The 16,420-nt window shown below is 46.5% G+C and overlaps 1 protein-coding gene across 5 annotated transcripts in view; it reads left to right on the forward strand.

The window, feature by feature from the left end:
• The window catches only part of SLC4A4 (solute carrier family 4 member 4), a 125,175-nt gene that overhangs the window by 26,621 nt on the left and 82,134 nt on the right, over positions 1 to 16,420 (forward strand). For all 5 annotated transcript variants that reach the window (XM_077783080.1, XM_021529552.2, XM_021529553.3 and 2 more), the window contains exons 2-3: positions 2,460 to 2,533; positions 14,842 to 15,021. In XM_077783080.1, coding sequence (XP_077639206.1) covers positions 2,460 to 2,533; positions 14,842 to 15,021 — 254 coding nt within the window. The remainder of the gene's footprint in view (positions 1 to 2,459; positions 2,534 to 14,841; positions 15,022 to 16,420) is intronic.

Raw genomic sequence — 16,420 nt, forward strand, 5'->3', positions numbered from 1 at the left:
CTGAGAAGGGCAGACAAGACCAAGTCACGGGAGGTAGTGCTTGGAGTCTAATCACTAAACTCCTGTGGATTAGGGCTGGGGTGCTGTGCCAAGGTGACCCAAGCTCTATTCCTGGCCCTTTCAACCCCCCCAGCTCCTTTGGATACAAGTTTCAGGGAAAGCATCAGCCTTGCTGATCAGTTTTCCAGCCCTCTTGAGCTGAAAACTCATGGCTGTTAAATGAGATAAACCCATTCCAGGCTGGCAAGGTGATGTTCCTGGGAGGGTGGGGGCCATTCCCACTGCTGTGGATGCTCAGCACTGGCAGGGTGATGTATGGAAGGATGCTCTGCTGTCATGGGGAGGATGGGCAGACATTTGCCCAGGGAGAAGGTAACTGGTGAATTCTCAGCACTGTATCCCTTGCAGGCAGTGGAAATTGCTCTCTTCTTTTGTCTTTCTCTGCTCCACCACGTTGTTGCTAATCAGTTGCCATGGGCTGATGTTGCCAAGGCTGGAAGAGCAGGCCTTGGGACACAGTTTAGGCAGAGCTGTGGGACACACAGGTGCATTACACACCTGCACATGTGTGGGTGCTCAGGGAATGGAGCTGAATGCCAGGATAAGTACGGACTTTACAGAGGAATAAAGCTCCTGTAGTTTGTGTTTGGTCTGGAAATCCAGTCCCATCTGTTCCAGCTGTTTCCAGTTGAGTTTATAGCAAGGAGCTACTGTGCTGCTTTGCAGGAAAAAAATAATTAAAAAAATATGAGGTTGTGCCTTTACAATCATTACAAACAGGCAAGGGTATCCATGGAATATGTTCCCTCCTGTTGCCTTAGAAAAGATGCATAAATAGCCTTAAATAATTTAATGAAGAGCTGGAGCTTTCAGGGGAGGCTGGTGTGTGCCTGAGTGCTGGCTGGGTGTGCTGTCCTGGCAAGGAGCACGTCCCGCCCCTCTGCACCCTGCAGCAGCTGCTTGGGGAATGGCACCTTTCCTAGCTCAGGGAAATTTCTGCTTCAAATCCTCTGGCTCCTGGAGTTCAGGCAGAAACAGACTATGTGAAGGAGAAGTTGGCTAAAGCAGTGGAGGAAAACTTGGCAGAGGTGGGAGAGTGGCTACTGAGGTACTGCTTTTATGAAATGGGACTCTGGTACTTCCTTTTGTGGCTGAGTCTTATTTTTTATTTTCCAGTTAGGTAGCCAGGCATTGGCATGCAAGGTAGACACCCTAACGCATTCTGAACTCTTGGTATTCATCTGTTCAGTATTTATACCCTCCTGAATTTGAATATTCCATTAAGATGATCCGCAAGTGTTTGCTGCTATTGCTCTCAGAGGATTTTGAATGGAAGCGATATGGATGGGAAGAAGTTTTGAAGGCCTTGTCTCACTCTGAACCGAGTTTGTCCCTATTTCCCTGAGGGAATACAAGGAAAAGGTGTTGTTTTATGCCTGATTTTTGGTATGAAAACAAGTGACCAGCTTGGTCTCAGCTGTATTAGGATAGAAAGCTCCCATGGCGACTGCCCAGTAGTGAGTAGCAAATGTGTACTTAGCCTCTAAGGAGATTATTTAACAGTTCCAATTTTGTTTATTATTATTATTTTATTATTTTTGTATTTGCTTGTCAAGAGTGGATTTGCAGATGTACCCTTGGAACGCAGGCAGGGTCTGACTTTGTGGGGGAACCACAGCAGCAGGAGTTCTGGGCAGCTCTGTTGGAAGCACGGCGATGGCAGAAGCGTGGAATTAGGAGCCTCTGCTGTCCACAGAGGCAGATCAGAGGTGGAGAGAAAAGGGGAGGGGAAGGAGGGCAACCGCTAAAACCCTTCCCCAAATGGATGAATGAATGGGTGACACACATAAATGACTGCTGTGATGATCTGACTTACTGTAGCTTGGTCTCGGGATAATCCTCATATGTCAGATTTCTGTAAGGCCAGCATGTGACACAAAGCCGGGCTCCCAGCACACAAGTGTGCTGTGCTGGTATTAGAGGCTGGCCAGAGCCCGGGCAGTGCTTGGAGCGTGCCCGTGGCCGTGTGGGGTGTGCCCACTCGCCTCCCTGCACGGCATCAGAGGCAAGCTGCCGTCCCACGACGCTTGGCTGTTGCATAGACAGCCCCAAGCCTGCTGGTGTGGTTGTACCTTTTGGAAAAAGGAGGAGGAGGGAAAAAAGCCAGACACAAGAAACAGGAAAGCCCCCAGAGACTTGTAGCTGGGATTACCTTGTTCACACCTGTCACCACTGATGTCCTCTCAAGGTCAGATTCGGAGCTACGTGAGGCCAGCTTAAAGCAAACGCCATGTGAAAGGAGCTCTATGAAGAAACAGCAGGCACTGGAAGGAGGACAGGAGTGCCCACAGGAACATGAACAACAGCTTGCAAGTTAACCTGCCCAGGACTTGGGCTGGTTCAAACAGCTCGCTCCAGGAGAAGTCTGAGCATTCCTTTTTTCTTTTCTATTACTATAGGATGGAGGACGAGGCAGTACTGGATAGAGGGGCTTCCTTCCTTAAACATGTATGTGATGAAGAAGAAGTGGAAGGTAAGAGACTTGGACTGCTGGGGAGGAAGGGTGTCTTTGCTTTGGTGTTTGTATGTAGGATGGGCGCAGTCAGAGGGCAGAGAACCAGGGTGCCTTTGGGTTGCCCAGTACTTCATCCTAAAATTGACTGAAACATGAGTAGGCTGGGTCAGAGTGGAAGTGACTTTTTAGAGAAATCCTCTATTTTAGTTCTGGAGCGAACATTGTTGGGTGCTGCTGGCACACACTTCCACTTCCCCCAAAGTCCTGTTTGCTGTGCCTTGCATAATGGCTGGGAAGCACCAGAGCTGTTTGCTTTGCTTTCCTCTAGGAACAGAGTTTTGCAATACTTGCCTATCACCACTGCAGTCATGAGCATGGAAATGTGGAGGCAGGTGGAGAAGCCAAGTGGAAAAACCAGCAGAATTTGTACCAAGTGTCAGGGTGGACTTAAGGTGGGAAGTGAACATTTCCCTGGTTTATCCTTTGTGCTTGGGAGGCATAAAGAGAAGAGTTTTCCCTTGAAGGAGAACTTTTTAACAGAGAAAACAGTTTCCTCACTTCATAGGGAAAGAGTAGACTCCCTTGGAAGTGTTTTTGTTTTTTCTCTAACTAGAAATGTTGTGAAATCCCAAAGGTAATAGGAATTTAAAGGAGTTTACTTCAAGTTTCTTCCTGGAAAAATGGTGAAGCTGATAGGAGTGAGTAAATGGCAGCAAATTCTCTTTTTCTCATTTTCTGAGGATTGGTTGTCTGTGGGCTTGATAAACTAGTAGGGGAGAAGGAGGAGAGCAGGATAGGGTAGGACTTTACTTAGAAGGGAGAGGATTTTACCTTGCAGAACTATCCTTCCTTCCTGACTTCAGGGTATAATTTTATTCTAATTTCTTTATTTGCAAACAAATGCCTGTGGCTTTTCAATTGAAAATGTGTTGAAAGGTCTAGAGTTACATTGTCAACAGTAATGGACAGGAAAGGATCCAGCAGTAGGAGAGGAAATAGTCTCTAAAAAGAGGAGTTAGAACACTTCCAGCAAACCAAGCCAGTCCTTTCCACTGAAAAGCCTGTGTTTTCTTCCTGTCTGGAATGAAGTAATCTATGTTCAGCCACTATAAATCATCATATTGGGTTTAATGAGGCTATTTGCTGTCTGCAGGGTCAGGTTTGTATTAGCCTTTTGCTTGTGGAATAATTGACACTTTGGCACAGCAGAAACATTTGAGGAGCGGGAAAGAGAGAGAGGGCACTTTTTATGTTTTACTGTTTTAGATGTTGCTACGTGCTGTTTTGAGGTGCAACGGCCACATGTGATGCTCCAGGAATATAATACAAGTGGTGGCTGGTGATGAGCGCAGGAGGGTCCTTCTGGCTGTCTGCAGGGAGTGTGGTTACTGCTTAAAGTAATATTTGTGGCTGTGGTGTGTTCATATCCTTTGCTCTGTTGTGGATATCCTCATTCGGTTTAGCTGGGCTAACAGTCCCATTGCAGCTCATCTCGCTGTGGGAGTGAGGAGTGGAGGTGAAACAAGTGCTCCTAATTGTACTTGACAGGCCTCTGGAGCTGGAGCTGCTCAGCTGAGCCTCTGGAGAGCCCCAGAGCTGTGCAGCCAGCTAATTCCCTCGTGCTGAAGGCAGCACTGTGATTCCTGCCAGGCTCCTGGGAGCAGCCCAGCTAAATCACCCAAGGATCCAAGGCCATGGCATCTATCAGGGTCACAGGGCACGTATGGTGCTTGGGTGGGTCAGCCAGGGAGCCGCTGCTCAGCCGCTCTGCTCTGTGCAGAGTGGGACAGCCTGGAATTCTCAGCGTGCCTGGCAGTCTGGGGCACTGCAGCAGTGCCTGTAAGCATTAAAGGCTTTGGCACTTTGGAGAGATTTTATTTGTCTCCATTTTTCCAGCCTCAGTGTTTCTGCAGTTCTCTGTGTGTCCTCAGCTACGTCTGTCTCTCCACAGAGATCTGCATGCATAATGTGTGTGCATATCCCATGTGCACCCCAGATGCAGTCATGGTCTGCATGTATGGGATGAACTGGATGCTCACAGAGTGGCTGTGGTTGGAATTGATCTCCAGTTCCAGCCCTGCCATGGGTAGGGACACCTTCCACTTGGTTGCTCCAAGGCCTGTCCAACAGTTCCAGGAATGGGGCAGCCACAGCTTTTCTGGGCACCCCTTACCAAGGCCTCCCTATCCTCACAGGGAAGAATTTCCTCCCCATATCTAATCTAACCCTGCCTTCTGTCAGTTTAAGATCCAGTGGAAGGGCTAAGATGTCAAGTTGCAAGATCTTTGGCCAGCACTTGGTGCAGATGCTTTTAAGTCCCTGTTAGATTCCTGGACTTAGAGTGTGGTGTTTTAAAGGAGGCGAGTATCTGTCAAGAGACTTAATTTTTTCACTGAAAGTGAGCAGAGAGGAGATTGTTTCTTTTCCTTCCATGAGGGAAAGGGGCGTTTTAACCTTTATAAGAAGAGATAGGGCAGCAGGAGTTAGCAGGAGAGAATGGGAAACTCTCCAGCAGATCATTATATCTGCCTTGGAACCAGGCTGCTTTTGCTGCTTTGTAAGTTGCTTTGAGTTCAAAGAGGCGAAGACAGAGTTTTGAAGGTGTCGCTTTGACCATCCCTCTTTGTCATGTTCTTTGAGAGAAGAGAGGAATGCGATTCGCTGTCAGTGATGTCCACAGGTTATGTCTGTGGGATGGGGATAGCAACTCTGGACAACCACATCACACACTAATTTGATTATGTAGTTGTGCAGGGGAGAGGGAAGGTTTGGCTTTTTAAGAAGGGGTGAAAATGGGCATTTCTAGTCAGGAAGATGTTGAGAAATTTTCAGGGTGGGATAGTTGTCCCTTGTGCCCTCACTGAGTAAATGTAGCGTTAGCAGAAACCGTACATACCTGACAGAAGTATGTCCCTTGGGCCTGCTTCCAGGGATTGTTTAGTCCAACCCTCAGGTGGCACCTCACCCTGGTCCTACACTGGAATGTGTTGCTGTGATATCAGCTGTTGACATTTGGAAATTACTCCACTTCAGCTCCTCCCTGCTGCCTGGATCCACGAGAGGGCTTGGTGGCAGATTCGGTGCATGTTAGGTAGGAGGAGTTGCTTGGCTGGAAGTGCCCAGAAACGTGACCTGGCGAGCCAGGGGATTTGCCCGGGTCTAGGGCAGAGCATGAAGGAAAGCGAGTAGGAGTTGGCTTTCCTGGGGGAAATCAGGAAGAGGCATTGCCTTGGGCTGTGCAATAGGATCCTTCCCCTTCATTTCGAGCACTGCACGTTCCTTTCCTTGAAGGTAACGCTGTGCTGCTGTAATGCCCCTGTGAGGAGTGCTGGTATGTGTGACATAAACAGATTACTTAATAACTGATTTTGCAAGAGGGGAAAAGTAAAGCTCCACCTTATCCTGCGAGATAAGGTATTCTTGGCTCTCTAAGTGTAACTTCCCCCGGGCTCACTGCCACGCTGACTCTGTGGTGGAGTGGAGGATGCTGGGTTTCAAGTCTGATGACTCCACTGCAAAGCCTGAGGAGCACCCCAGCTCCATGTGTTAGGAAATGAGGAGCAGCATACCTGTCCTGCCTTCCAAATGATGGGCAATGTAAAGGTTTCAGTAGCACCTCTCAGCCCTGCTGTGGGAGTGAATTCAGGAGAATATGGTGTTAGGGGAAACTTTTCCTGGGTCCTGTTATCATTGTGGCCTTTACTGTTGTGCTCTGCAGAGAGGCTAACCCAGGGATTTTATAACAATGTTCCATAACTACTTGTTCCATTTTAGCACTTTCCTCCTCCTTGCTTTCTATTCTCGACCTGGTTGTGTCATTGCACTTTGCTGGTAGAAAGCTGTGTGATGCCATAAGCCCAAGATTAGTCCTTGGTGGTTGGATCAATGAGGAGAGAGGTTAAGAGGGCAGAGATAACTGTGAACATCTTTACCTGTAATAACAGCAGGCTGACGGTGGGAAAAATGGGTTGTATTTGCCCATATACTTGGATTTCTTTTTCTCCTCTCATCCCTGCAGTCTGTTTTTGATCCGTGACTCTAGGCAGACCCTCCTCCGTTTTCAAAAGTAACCAGATGACCTGTTTCATATCAAAGTATTTAATTGCTTCTGAAATAAATGTGATTAAAAAATTAATCAGGTAAAATCTGATCACAGAATGTGCTCGCTAATATTCTTTGGTACCATTAATTTATGTGTAGAAGGAAACCAGGCTGTGTTTTGCTTCAGTAAAACTGAACTGGGCTTTACTCCTGGAAAAGTCAAACTCAGAGGACTCAGGCAGTGCATTTATGCTCTCTTTCCATACAGCATCTGGCACAACTTCCCTATGAGGATGGTGATGCCCTGGCACAGGTTGCCCGGAGCAGCTGTGGCTGCCCCATCCCTGGAAGTGTCCAAGGTCAGGTTAGACAGGGCCTGGAGCAACCTGGGCTAGTGGAAGATGTCCCTGCCCATGGCATGGGGGTAGAACTGGATGAGCTTTAAGGTCCCCTCTGACTCTAACCATTCTGTGAGTCTATGAACTTGGGAATGGCAGGTGGAGTTTGGAACCCAATGCTGCTCTACACAGCTAAGTAAAAACAACACAGGTAGTTTAGATCTTCCCAGCTTTGAAACACTGTGATGAAAGATTTCAGGTCTTCAGATTCTTTCCTTTCCAGCTTTAATTCCCCACAGCCTTTCTCAGGAGAGTGCTTACTCTTGGCAGGGTCCAGCAGGTCATTGTACGGAACATCATTCTGGTCACTGCCACTGTCCTTCCTCTCCTATCAGCAATCAGCATTAGCCCTGAGGTTGCTGGGTGGGCTGAGGAGGTTTTTGATGCCCGCCTACTCCATGCTCAGTGAGAAAAGCTGCAGTCTGAGTTCAGAGGTGATAACTGACTTTACGTAAGGCAGTGATAAGCTGGCTGTGCAGGCAGGAGAAGTGGAGAAAACACTCTAAGGGCAGCTGAGTCAATAGCTGGCATTGTTGGCCCATGGTGAAGGAAAGGTGGTGGTTTCTTTGCAGTGGTGATAAGTTTTGTGCCAGCCTGTGCTGAGTGTGAGGTGAAGGAACATGTTCCCATACCGTTCTGACAGTGACTCGTTTTTTCCCCAGCTCCACTCAGTTTAGAATCACAGAATCACTGGAATTGGAACAGATCTTTAAGATCATCAAGTCCAACTGACTGGAAACTATCATCAGTTCTCTGACCTGGCAGTGAAACTACTTTTGTTGGGGCCCAGGCCAGCTAGAAAGAGGGTCCTGACATGGCACCTTTCAGCCTTGGGTGGGAGCAACTGCTCTCATTTCACTCAGAATTCAAGTCTAGGTTTGTTTGACTGTCTGCTCCTATCCTCCTCAGCCCAATAGCACCTTTTTAAAGGTACAGTAACACTGGATATAACAGTTCAGCATGGAGATTGAAAATCAGCTACAGCCTTTGCTCACTTGTCAGATGCGAGTCCCAGATGTGCTTGTGAGCCTTCCTGGATTTTTCCAGAACATATAAAATGAAAAGGTAACCCAAAATGTGTTGGTCATGTTGCCTGAGCTGGGGCTAGGTAATATAGGAGTTTTGTTCCCTCTCCTACCTGTGCTTCTCATACCAGAACTGCAGAGCTGGACTTAACCTGGAAACTGGTGCTGGGGCTGTAGCTTGCTGGTTTGAGCATCATCCCAGCCTTCCTGGAATCCTGTCCCCTCCTTTCCTTCTGGCGGAGTTCCTACCCTGGTAGCAGGACGCCAGACTGAACCAGAGACTGCGAAGGGGTGCAGGGAACTCGTGTGCTGCTGGGGAGACGTGGGGAGCCTCTGTGGGGGCACCTCTGTGTGAGCACCGTTCTGTTTGCAGCGTGGCCTTCCGTCAGGCACCTGTTCCAATAAAACTGCAGCCTTGGAATCCAGGGTTGCTTGCAGAGCTGCTTTAAGGCTTTTCCCAGAGAATGGAGGCAGCTTTGGATGCCTTAGTCATCATACCACAGCTCTTACTTCTCTTGGAGCAGGGACTAAATCCTGCCTGCCTCTGTGAGCCTGAGAGTGTCAAGTACAGCTTGGTACTCAGTTCATTCAGTCTTGGTAATTAATGAGATGGAAATAGAAAAGATTTTCAGCCAGGATCAGTTCTCTTGAGTGGTCATTTGGAGCATTTTGGAAGGGGACATAATGTTAAAGGATGCCAGAAAATCCAAAGGTATCATTCTTCCCAAGAGCTAAATCCAGCAGTCCAGCACAGATCCCTTTCTCTGCCCTGTTCATCAGAGCCCTGTGTTCTTCAAGTTTTCTTCAACTCTTCTTTCCATTGAAGCCAAGCAGTTCCGGCCAGATTAGATCAGATCACAGCAGGATAGGTTCGGTGGCTTTTCTAACCTCTCACAGCTCCAAAGAAGAGAGAAAGAAAAGCAGCTTACGGGGTTGTGGGTAAGAGTCTCGCAGCGGCTTACGTAAAGCTCAGGGAGAATACCCTCACCACATGTTCATTGTTCTGTCTGAACAATGCCCACAGTTTTATTTTATTTTATTTTATTTTATTTTATTTTATTTTATTTTATTTTATTTTATTTTATTTTATTTGTTTTATTTATTTTATTTTTCTGTTTAGATATTTTTTACTTGAATTTATATGAGCTCTGTCTTTTAGAGCTGTCCTGTAGCTCAGATTTAACTCACCTTTTACACATGCTTTGCTGGAGTGGCCTCTGAATCTTGTTAGGAATCTGGCAGGTCCAGACTGGGTCATGGATCATCCATTTGGAACAGAGGAGTGCAAGCTTTAGGCAAATGGCTAGGTAGATTTCCCTTCTGTCTAATTATAGTTTTGTTACATGGGAATGCTTTACATCCCATGCTGACTTTTTGAAGATATTGAAGTGCTAGAAGCTGATGTTACAGAAGAGAAAAAGGTCTCTAATTTCCACACTGTCTTCCCCTGCACAGCTCATTCCCTGACCCTCATAGGCATTTCAGTCAATGGCTGCATGTTAAAAGGTGAAGTAATGTAAATAAATGAAGTTATCTTTGCACAAGTTCTCTGTTTGGTTAAGAAACTCCATCTTCCTTGCTGATGGTGATCATCACTTGAATCTTAGCCATGAATTTGTGGTTCTTCTGTTGGAGGTGGCAGACTGAAAAAGATCCCTGATGTTTCTAATCTTGTTCCTTCTTCTTTCCTTTTTCTGTGGCATAGTAGCTCAGGATTGTCTCTCCTGAAGCCTGTTTTATGTTTCGCCTTTTCTTGTCTCTCCTGAAGCCTGTTTTATGTTTCGCCTTTTCTTGTCTCTCCTTCATGGCAGGCTCATCTCCTGATGGCATTTATCAGGAGGCATTTATCACAGGTCTGTGAACCTGCTACTCAGCTTATGGTTGTTGTTCCCATCGCCTGCTGGATTCATGCTAACCCTTTTCCTTGGCAAACTGCCACAGCACGGAAAAATTGGTTAATTGCATAGTACTGTTCTTTATAGGAGAAGGGATTTGGATCTGTCTCCAGCTAGTGCATTCAGTTTTGTTCAGATTTCCACAAAGTGCTCTGAATCCTTCTGCCATTTCCCTGACTGTTGGATTTTTACTTGCATGGAAGATTGGTCCCTTGAATACCAGCATGTTTTGAAAACCCTGTGGGGATGGGTGGGTGAGCCTGGGACTGTGCCTGGGCAGCCTGTCTAGAGGACTGATGATGGTTTGGCTTTCCCTGGAGACTCAGTGTCTCTGCCCATATGCATGAATGGGAGCAGCACATGGCTCTTGCACAGTGCTACGGTAGGTCCTTGTGTTCTTTGTTTCTTCCACAGCTGGTGTGAACAGTTCTCTGGTGTGGGATGTCCTGCTGGCTGTGCTTCCCATTCTGGGAGTGCAGAACAGCTTGTGGCCTGGAAGGTGGAGCTGGCTGGGGTGCAGGTCCTGCCCCTCTGCTGCTGCCAGCACCTGCAAACCCATCTATAGCCAGGTAGAGCTAAGGGCACCTGGCGTGTGACAATGTGGTCTTTTGTTCTTACTTCTTGAGCTGATTTGAAACTAAGCAGGGCTTAGTTTGGGACTTCCTTAGTGCTACTTTTAGTATCTCCCTTTAAAATGGATCATCCCTCTGATTTATTTGTCCTTCTGAGCTGTGGGCTTTTTTTATATTGTTAATTTTCTTTGATTCTCACACAAAATGAGAAGCACCTTTTGCCACCAGCCCTAAGTTGGAAAAGCAGGTGCTCTAAAGTGCACTGACCTGGCTGTGATCCTGGCCGTATCCTGGCTGGTGCCACCTTTCTCTGTGGGCTTGGCTGTGTACTGACACCTCCTGGGGCACAAAGCCGTGCTGCCTTCTGCTGACAAAGCACGTGGACCCTCTGGTGTGACTGTAGAGCAGATCTCTAGATGTTAGATGTGGGGGCTACCTGAGGCTTTCCATTCCACCTGGGAGTAAGACTGAGCTGTGAAAGGCTGGGCTGTGAAAATGGGCTGAGAAGGTCCCACCTTTCATGGAATCACAGAGTGTTTGGGTTGGAAGAGACCCTAAAGGTCATCACATTCTAACCCCATGCCATAAGCCTCTGAGTGACATGGCTGGGTCATCCTGAGCAAAGCCTATTTTTCAGGTGGCCCAAAATATTTGGCCAGAGCTGGTGGGGAAGATTTTGGCTTTGTGGCCAGCTGTAGCCACAGGGTCCAGTCAAAATCTGATCAGTTTTAATGTGGCTCTCCCTGTTCTTTGCAAAGGAGTCTTTAAAGGGATAAACAAAGTCTGGGTAAAAACTGCTAATGCTCAGCTTATTTTCAGTCCTTTGTACATTTTTAATATTAGATTTTGATCTTGTTTTTTATTAAGGTGCTGGTGTGAGATTCTTTATGGGCTGGTCTTACCACGCTCTGTGTCTCAAGAATCCAGTCATGTGGAAAGCATTCTTTCTTAGATGCAGCAGGCAGACTTTATCCTTTGATCCCATAACTTTCAGCTCTGGTCTCCAAGTGACTGAATTTTGGTTTTGCTGATCAAAAACCATTCCCTAGTACCCTTTTTTTAAAAGAGCTAGTGCTTAAAAATGGAGAGGGTCATAATAAAGTGGTCTCTCAGAATGGTTGTGGTTGGAAGGGACCTTGAGGATATCTTATTCCATCCCTCTGCCATGGGCAGGGACACCTTCCACTAGGGTTGCTCCAAGCCCTGTCCAACCTAGCATTGATGATGAGAAGATATTCCTGCAGGCAGGGAGGGAATGCTGCATTTCACAGAACCTCAGCTGGGTGATACACAAGTGGGTTTTCATCAGTAAAACTGATTCAGGGAGCCCAAACTCCAAATCTGGGTGCTGAATCATGAACTACTCTTATTCACTAGCTCTTAGTAAAGCAAAAGGTGTGGTTTCAACTGAGTTTTTCCAGGAGAACCTCACTGATGATGACTGCCTTTTGTTTTATTATTAATCAGATGAAGCGATTTTATTGTGAACTTGGGGCACAGTAAACATTCTCTGTGGTCACAAAAGTCAAAGATTTCAGCTACAGTCAGTGTAAGTCCAAAGAAGCCCCAGTGTCACTTAGAAGAGAACAGGTGCCACTGGGACCTGCAGCTCTGCATGTGCATCGTACGGGTGGTGTTTGAGTGTGTGAAACAGCCGCTGGTGTAATGAGGACCCAGGGGATCATGGATGTCCTGGGGAGAACGAGGAGGGCCGTGGGAGCAGCCCCCCACGGGGAGCTGTGCTGGGTGTGCAAGAGAACAGGGCTGGGTTACCCGAAGTTGAGCGCTCAGCTCCGTGCTTCCCGTCCTCCCCAGGCTGTGGGATCCTTGTGGTGCCTGTGTGACACGTTGTGTTTCTCAGGCAGTGGTTCTCATGGGAAAGGCTGGCTTCCCCCGGTGAGTCGGAAATGTCCCAGGAGCCCAGAGCATTGAGAGTATGTGTCAATTGTTTCCTCCCAGGCGCTTTGGGAAGGGAGCCTAGAAGATTATCTCAGCATTTGGAACAATATAAACAGATGCCAAGCACTTCAAGTACATGGAGAAGGAAAATGTCTTGGCCTCCCTGAAGAGTTGGGGGAGTGGGGGTGGGGGCACAGCAAGGAACATTAAATAAGTCTCTGCCTTCAGACTAGGCAAAAGCAGCAAAGTAATGCAGATGCTTGCCTGTGTGTATACAAGTGAGTTTCATATTACCAAAATCTCTGCTGTGCACACGTGGTCCAAAGATTAAAGAGATTGTCCAGTTCTGTTGGCAGCATATTAAAGTATTAAGACTGCAGGCTCACTATGATGTGTTTCTATTATCAAGCTGACCACAGAATTCAAGTGATTCATAGGGGAATGTTGTTTAATACAGATACCTTTTGCATCAGGTTTTTGAATAGAGTTTTGGCTGTGAGAATCCCTTGGGAAGGGCTACCACTGCCCTGTCTGTCTGGGGTCACCCCCACCCTCCAGCTCCTGCTTGTGCTCAGATAAGATCTCCCCTTCCCTGTCCCTGTGCTGTGCTCAGGCCATCTGCCACGTTAAAGCTGATGTTTCCAGTTGCTGGAAGAGCTTTCTGGGTTTTCTTTGGCACGCAAGAGCTAAACTGGATCTTCACATTATCAGTCTGGGAGGTCTTGCTACAGATGTCTCTGTGGCTCTGCCCTTTTCCTCTGCAGTGTGATCCCTTTCCTCACAGATGGCGACTCTGACAAGAGGCAGCCGACACAGGACCCTGTTCTGTCACTGTTCCACTGCTTGAGTTTGAACCTGCTCAGCTCCAGAATCTTCTTTCTTCCATCTCTGGAAGTGTCCAAGGCCAGGCTGGATGGGACTTGGAGCAAACTGGTACAGTGGAAGGTGTCCCTGCCCATGGCAGGGGCTGGAACAAGATGAGCAAAACATGCAAAATAAAGGTTGAAACATGCAAAATGAAGGCCTCACAGCTGGCCTCAGGAGTGTGTGGAATTTGAAATGGCAAATGCAGGGTTGTTTTTCATTGGCAAATCAGTTAGTTACAGAAATGGAATATTTTGTGCCTGATTTTGAGTTGTTTGGTCGCCAAGACTGGATTTATCATAAGTAGGAATTAGAGACACATGTTTAGTTTGTGGGTCATTCATTCAGATGAATTTGTTTACTCAGTCTGTTCATCTGATTCAATCACTGGGATAAAAAAACGAGGAAACCAAACTTGGTCCAAAGTAGAGAATCCAGCTCTCATTTCTCAGGAGTTACTTTGTAGGAGCTGCTTTTATAGCTTACAGTGAGATGTCTGAATGATCTGGGCAGAGAAGATGACATGGAAGTGCTTTCTGTAAGCACAGGATATTCATCCTAAGGTGGCAGAAGTGCAGAAAGCCCTGAAAAGAAAACATTTTTATCAGACACAATAGGCACAATCATTAGCAAATGTGGTTGAAGTGCTTTAGTTTGAAATCCTAATTTCAGTGCAAGGGTATCCTTGGGATTTACAGCCAATGTATGAAATTTGGCACTTCTTCTGTTACTAGTTAATTTTTATTTTGGAAAGTGTCAAGTAGGAGTTGAACTTGTGTGAGTAGTCCTTCCTTCTCTGCTGTGTTATAATAACACCCTAATGGTACTTAGAGCGTGGGACCTCTATAGTGGCACCTGTGTAAGGTACCTAATGGTACTTTGACTCTTGTTATACAATGGACTGCACAGTCAAGTGATGTAGATTTTGTTGGTCTAAGCTCTTCAATTAAACTGAATCCCTTGGCATGAGGTAGTTGTTAAGCTCAGACAGTGTATTTGGTAAAACAAATGGAAAAATTAGTGTAGAATGTATTTGAAAAGCACTCTGTTCGATATTACAAAATGAGTCTGATGGCCTTCTGTGGGGTTTATTTTTGTATTTAAATGAGTCACGAGGACAACAGTTATCTGAGTCTCTACTGGCATGTACTCTCAGAAATGATGGGATAAAAATAATTCTGCAAATGGTAGCTACAGAGCTCCAAGCTCACATCTGGAGACAAGAAAAACAGAACTAATTAACATTAGGCCAGCAAAGAGGGATAGTTCACTTGCCTTCTGGAGTGGAACAGGGATAGGACAAAGAGTAATGAGTTCAAACTGAAAGAGGAGAAGTTTAGGTTAGATATATGGAAGAAATTCTTTCCTGTGAGGGCGATGAGGTCCTGGCACACATTGCCCAGAGAAGCTGTGTCTGCCCCATCACTGGAAGTATCCAAGGCCAAGTTGGATGGGGCTTGGGGCACACTCAGCTAGTAGAAGGTGTCCCTGCCCATGGCAGGGTTTTGGAATGAGATGAGCTTCAAGGTCCCTTCCAACCCAAACCATTTTGGGATTCAAAGACATGTGCTGGCCTGTGGTGCCCAAACTGCAGAGTGCTGAAATTAATATTGGTGTACTTGTGTTCCCCAGGTCACCACACGATTTACATCGGGGTCCATGTGCCGAAGAGCTACAGGCGGAGGAGGCGTCACAGAAGAAGACCCGGGCACAAAGATAAGAAAGAAAAGGAGAAAATCTCAGAGAACTACTCGGACAAATCAGACGTAGAAAATGCTGATGAGACAAGCAGCAGTATCCTCAAACCACTCAGTGAGTACTGGTTCCAGTTGTCAGTCATTACAATGCTCCATTGTCTAGGGATCTGCTCTCGGAGGACGAAACTTGACCCATGAAAACAATGGTCTCATGTTGCAGGATTGGAGTGGTCTTAGCCAGCTGCTGTGGGATAGCTGCCTTGGCTTGGAAAAGGCATGGGCTGGAGCAGACATTTCATCCCTCTCTATCACCTGAGTTGGCCCTTGAGGGATGCCAGGCAGGAGCAGGCCGAATGTTTAAAAAGCAATTTGACACCGTGTGTAAAGAGATAGCAAGCAAGGGAAAAGACTGAGTAGTTGCCTGGGTAGATCTATTGCAGCTTCTACCCTGGCTCTGGGACGTGCACACATTCTGGAATTCCAATACCCCCATGGTTTCGGCCTCATGTGTCACTAACTTGCAGTGCTAACAGCTTCTTTCCCTTTGGTAATTAACCAGTTTCAGGTTTTGAAAACAAAAAGAAGACTGAAATGGAACTTTGCTGTTATGTTTGAGTATCTGTAGAGATTGAATATCTAAATATTAACAGGCAGGTGAGATCTGCTTTGGATGCCCTGTGCCTCTATTCCCACCAGAATTGTTAAACAGAGGACAGAGGCCTTTAGCTAGTGCCATCACTGTGCAGAGACTGTCACAGGATTGCATTCCCCTTCCCCTTGTATTCTCTGTTGGCCACAAGCTTGTCCTGAAATCTGGGAGATGCCTGCTTTGGTAGGAGCAGTGGGGGAGATGGGAAGGCTAGTGGGGTTGAGTATAGCAGGGCAGCCAAAATGTGATACAGCTCAGATTATTGAGGCTAATTCCAGATGGCTGGAGCTTCATTTGTAAGTGGAAAAATGCTTCCTCTGTGAGAGATCCATACAACTGCATCTTGGATTGAAGCAATACATTCATTTCTCATTTTGAAGTCCTGTTGCTGGATAGTAGCTGTAGATAGAGATAGTAACATGGGACAGATCAGTCGTATCTTTAGCCTGGTTACCATCTTCAGAGAACAGCACCTGGAAATGAAAGCAAGTCAGAGATTCCATTTGCTTTTCCCAGCTCTTGTTCCCTGGTTGTTCCAAAAAAGGGTTTTTTGTCAATGCTCAATGGAGTTGGTTTTATACCGAAAGACATAATTACCCATCTCAAAATGTCTTAAAGTCAAATGTTTTAAACTTAATTTTTGTGTTTACACCTCTGTTCTTTAGCATACAGGTAACCAGGCCTGTAGAAATTGTTTTTTCGCTTCTGAATGTATCGTATCCTAGGGAAATTGTTTGCATGGGCTAAGTGTGCCTATGTTTGAAAACCAATTTCTTCCATCAGGTTTTCATGTCCTGCCTTTCATTTTGCCCATCCTTGTGTCTGTGTCATTTGAGGAGGGGTTTGTGGTGTTTTTTCTCCTCTC

This window comes from Lonchura striata, chromosome 4, assembly GCF_046129695.1.
Source record: "Lonchura striata isolate bLonStr1 chromosome 4, bLonStr1.mat, whole genome shotgun sequence".
NCBI classification, from domain to species: domain Eukaryota; kingdom Metazoa; phylum Chordata; class Aves; order Passeriformes; family Estrildidae; genus Lonchura; species Lonchura striata.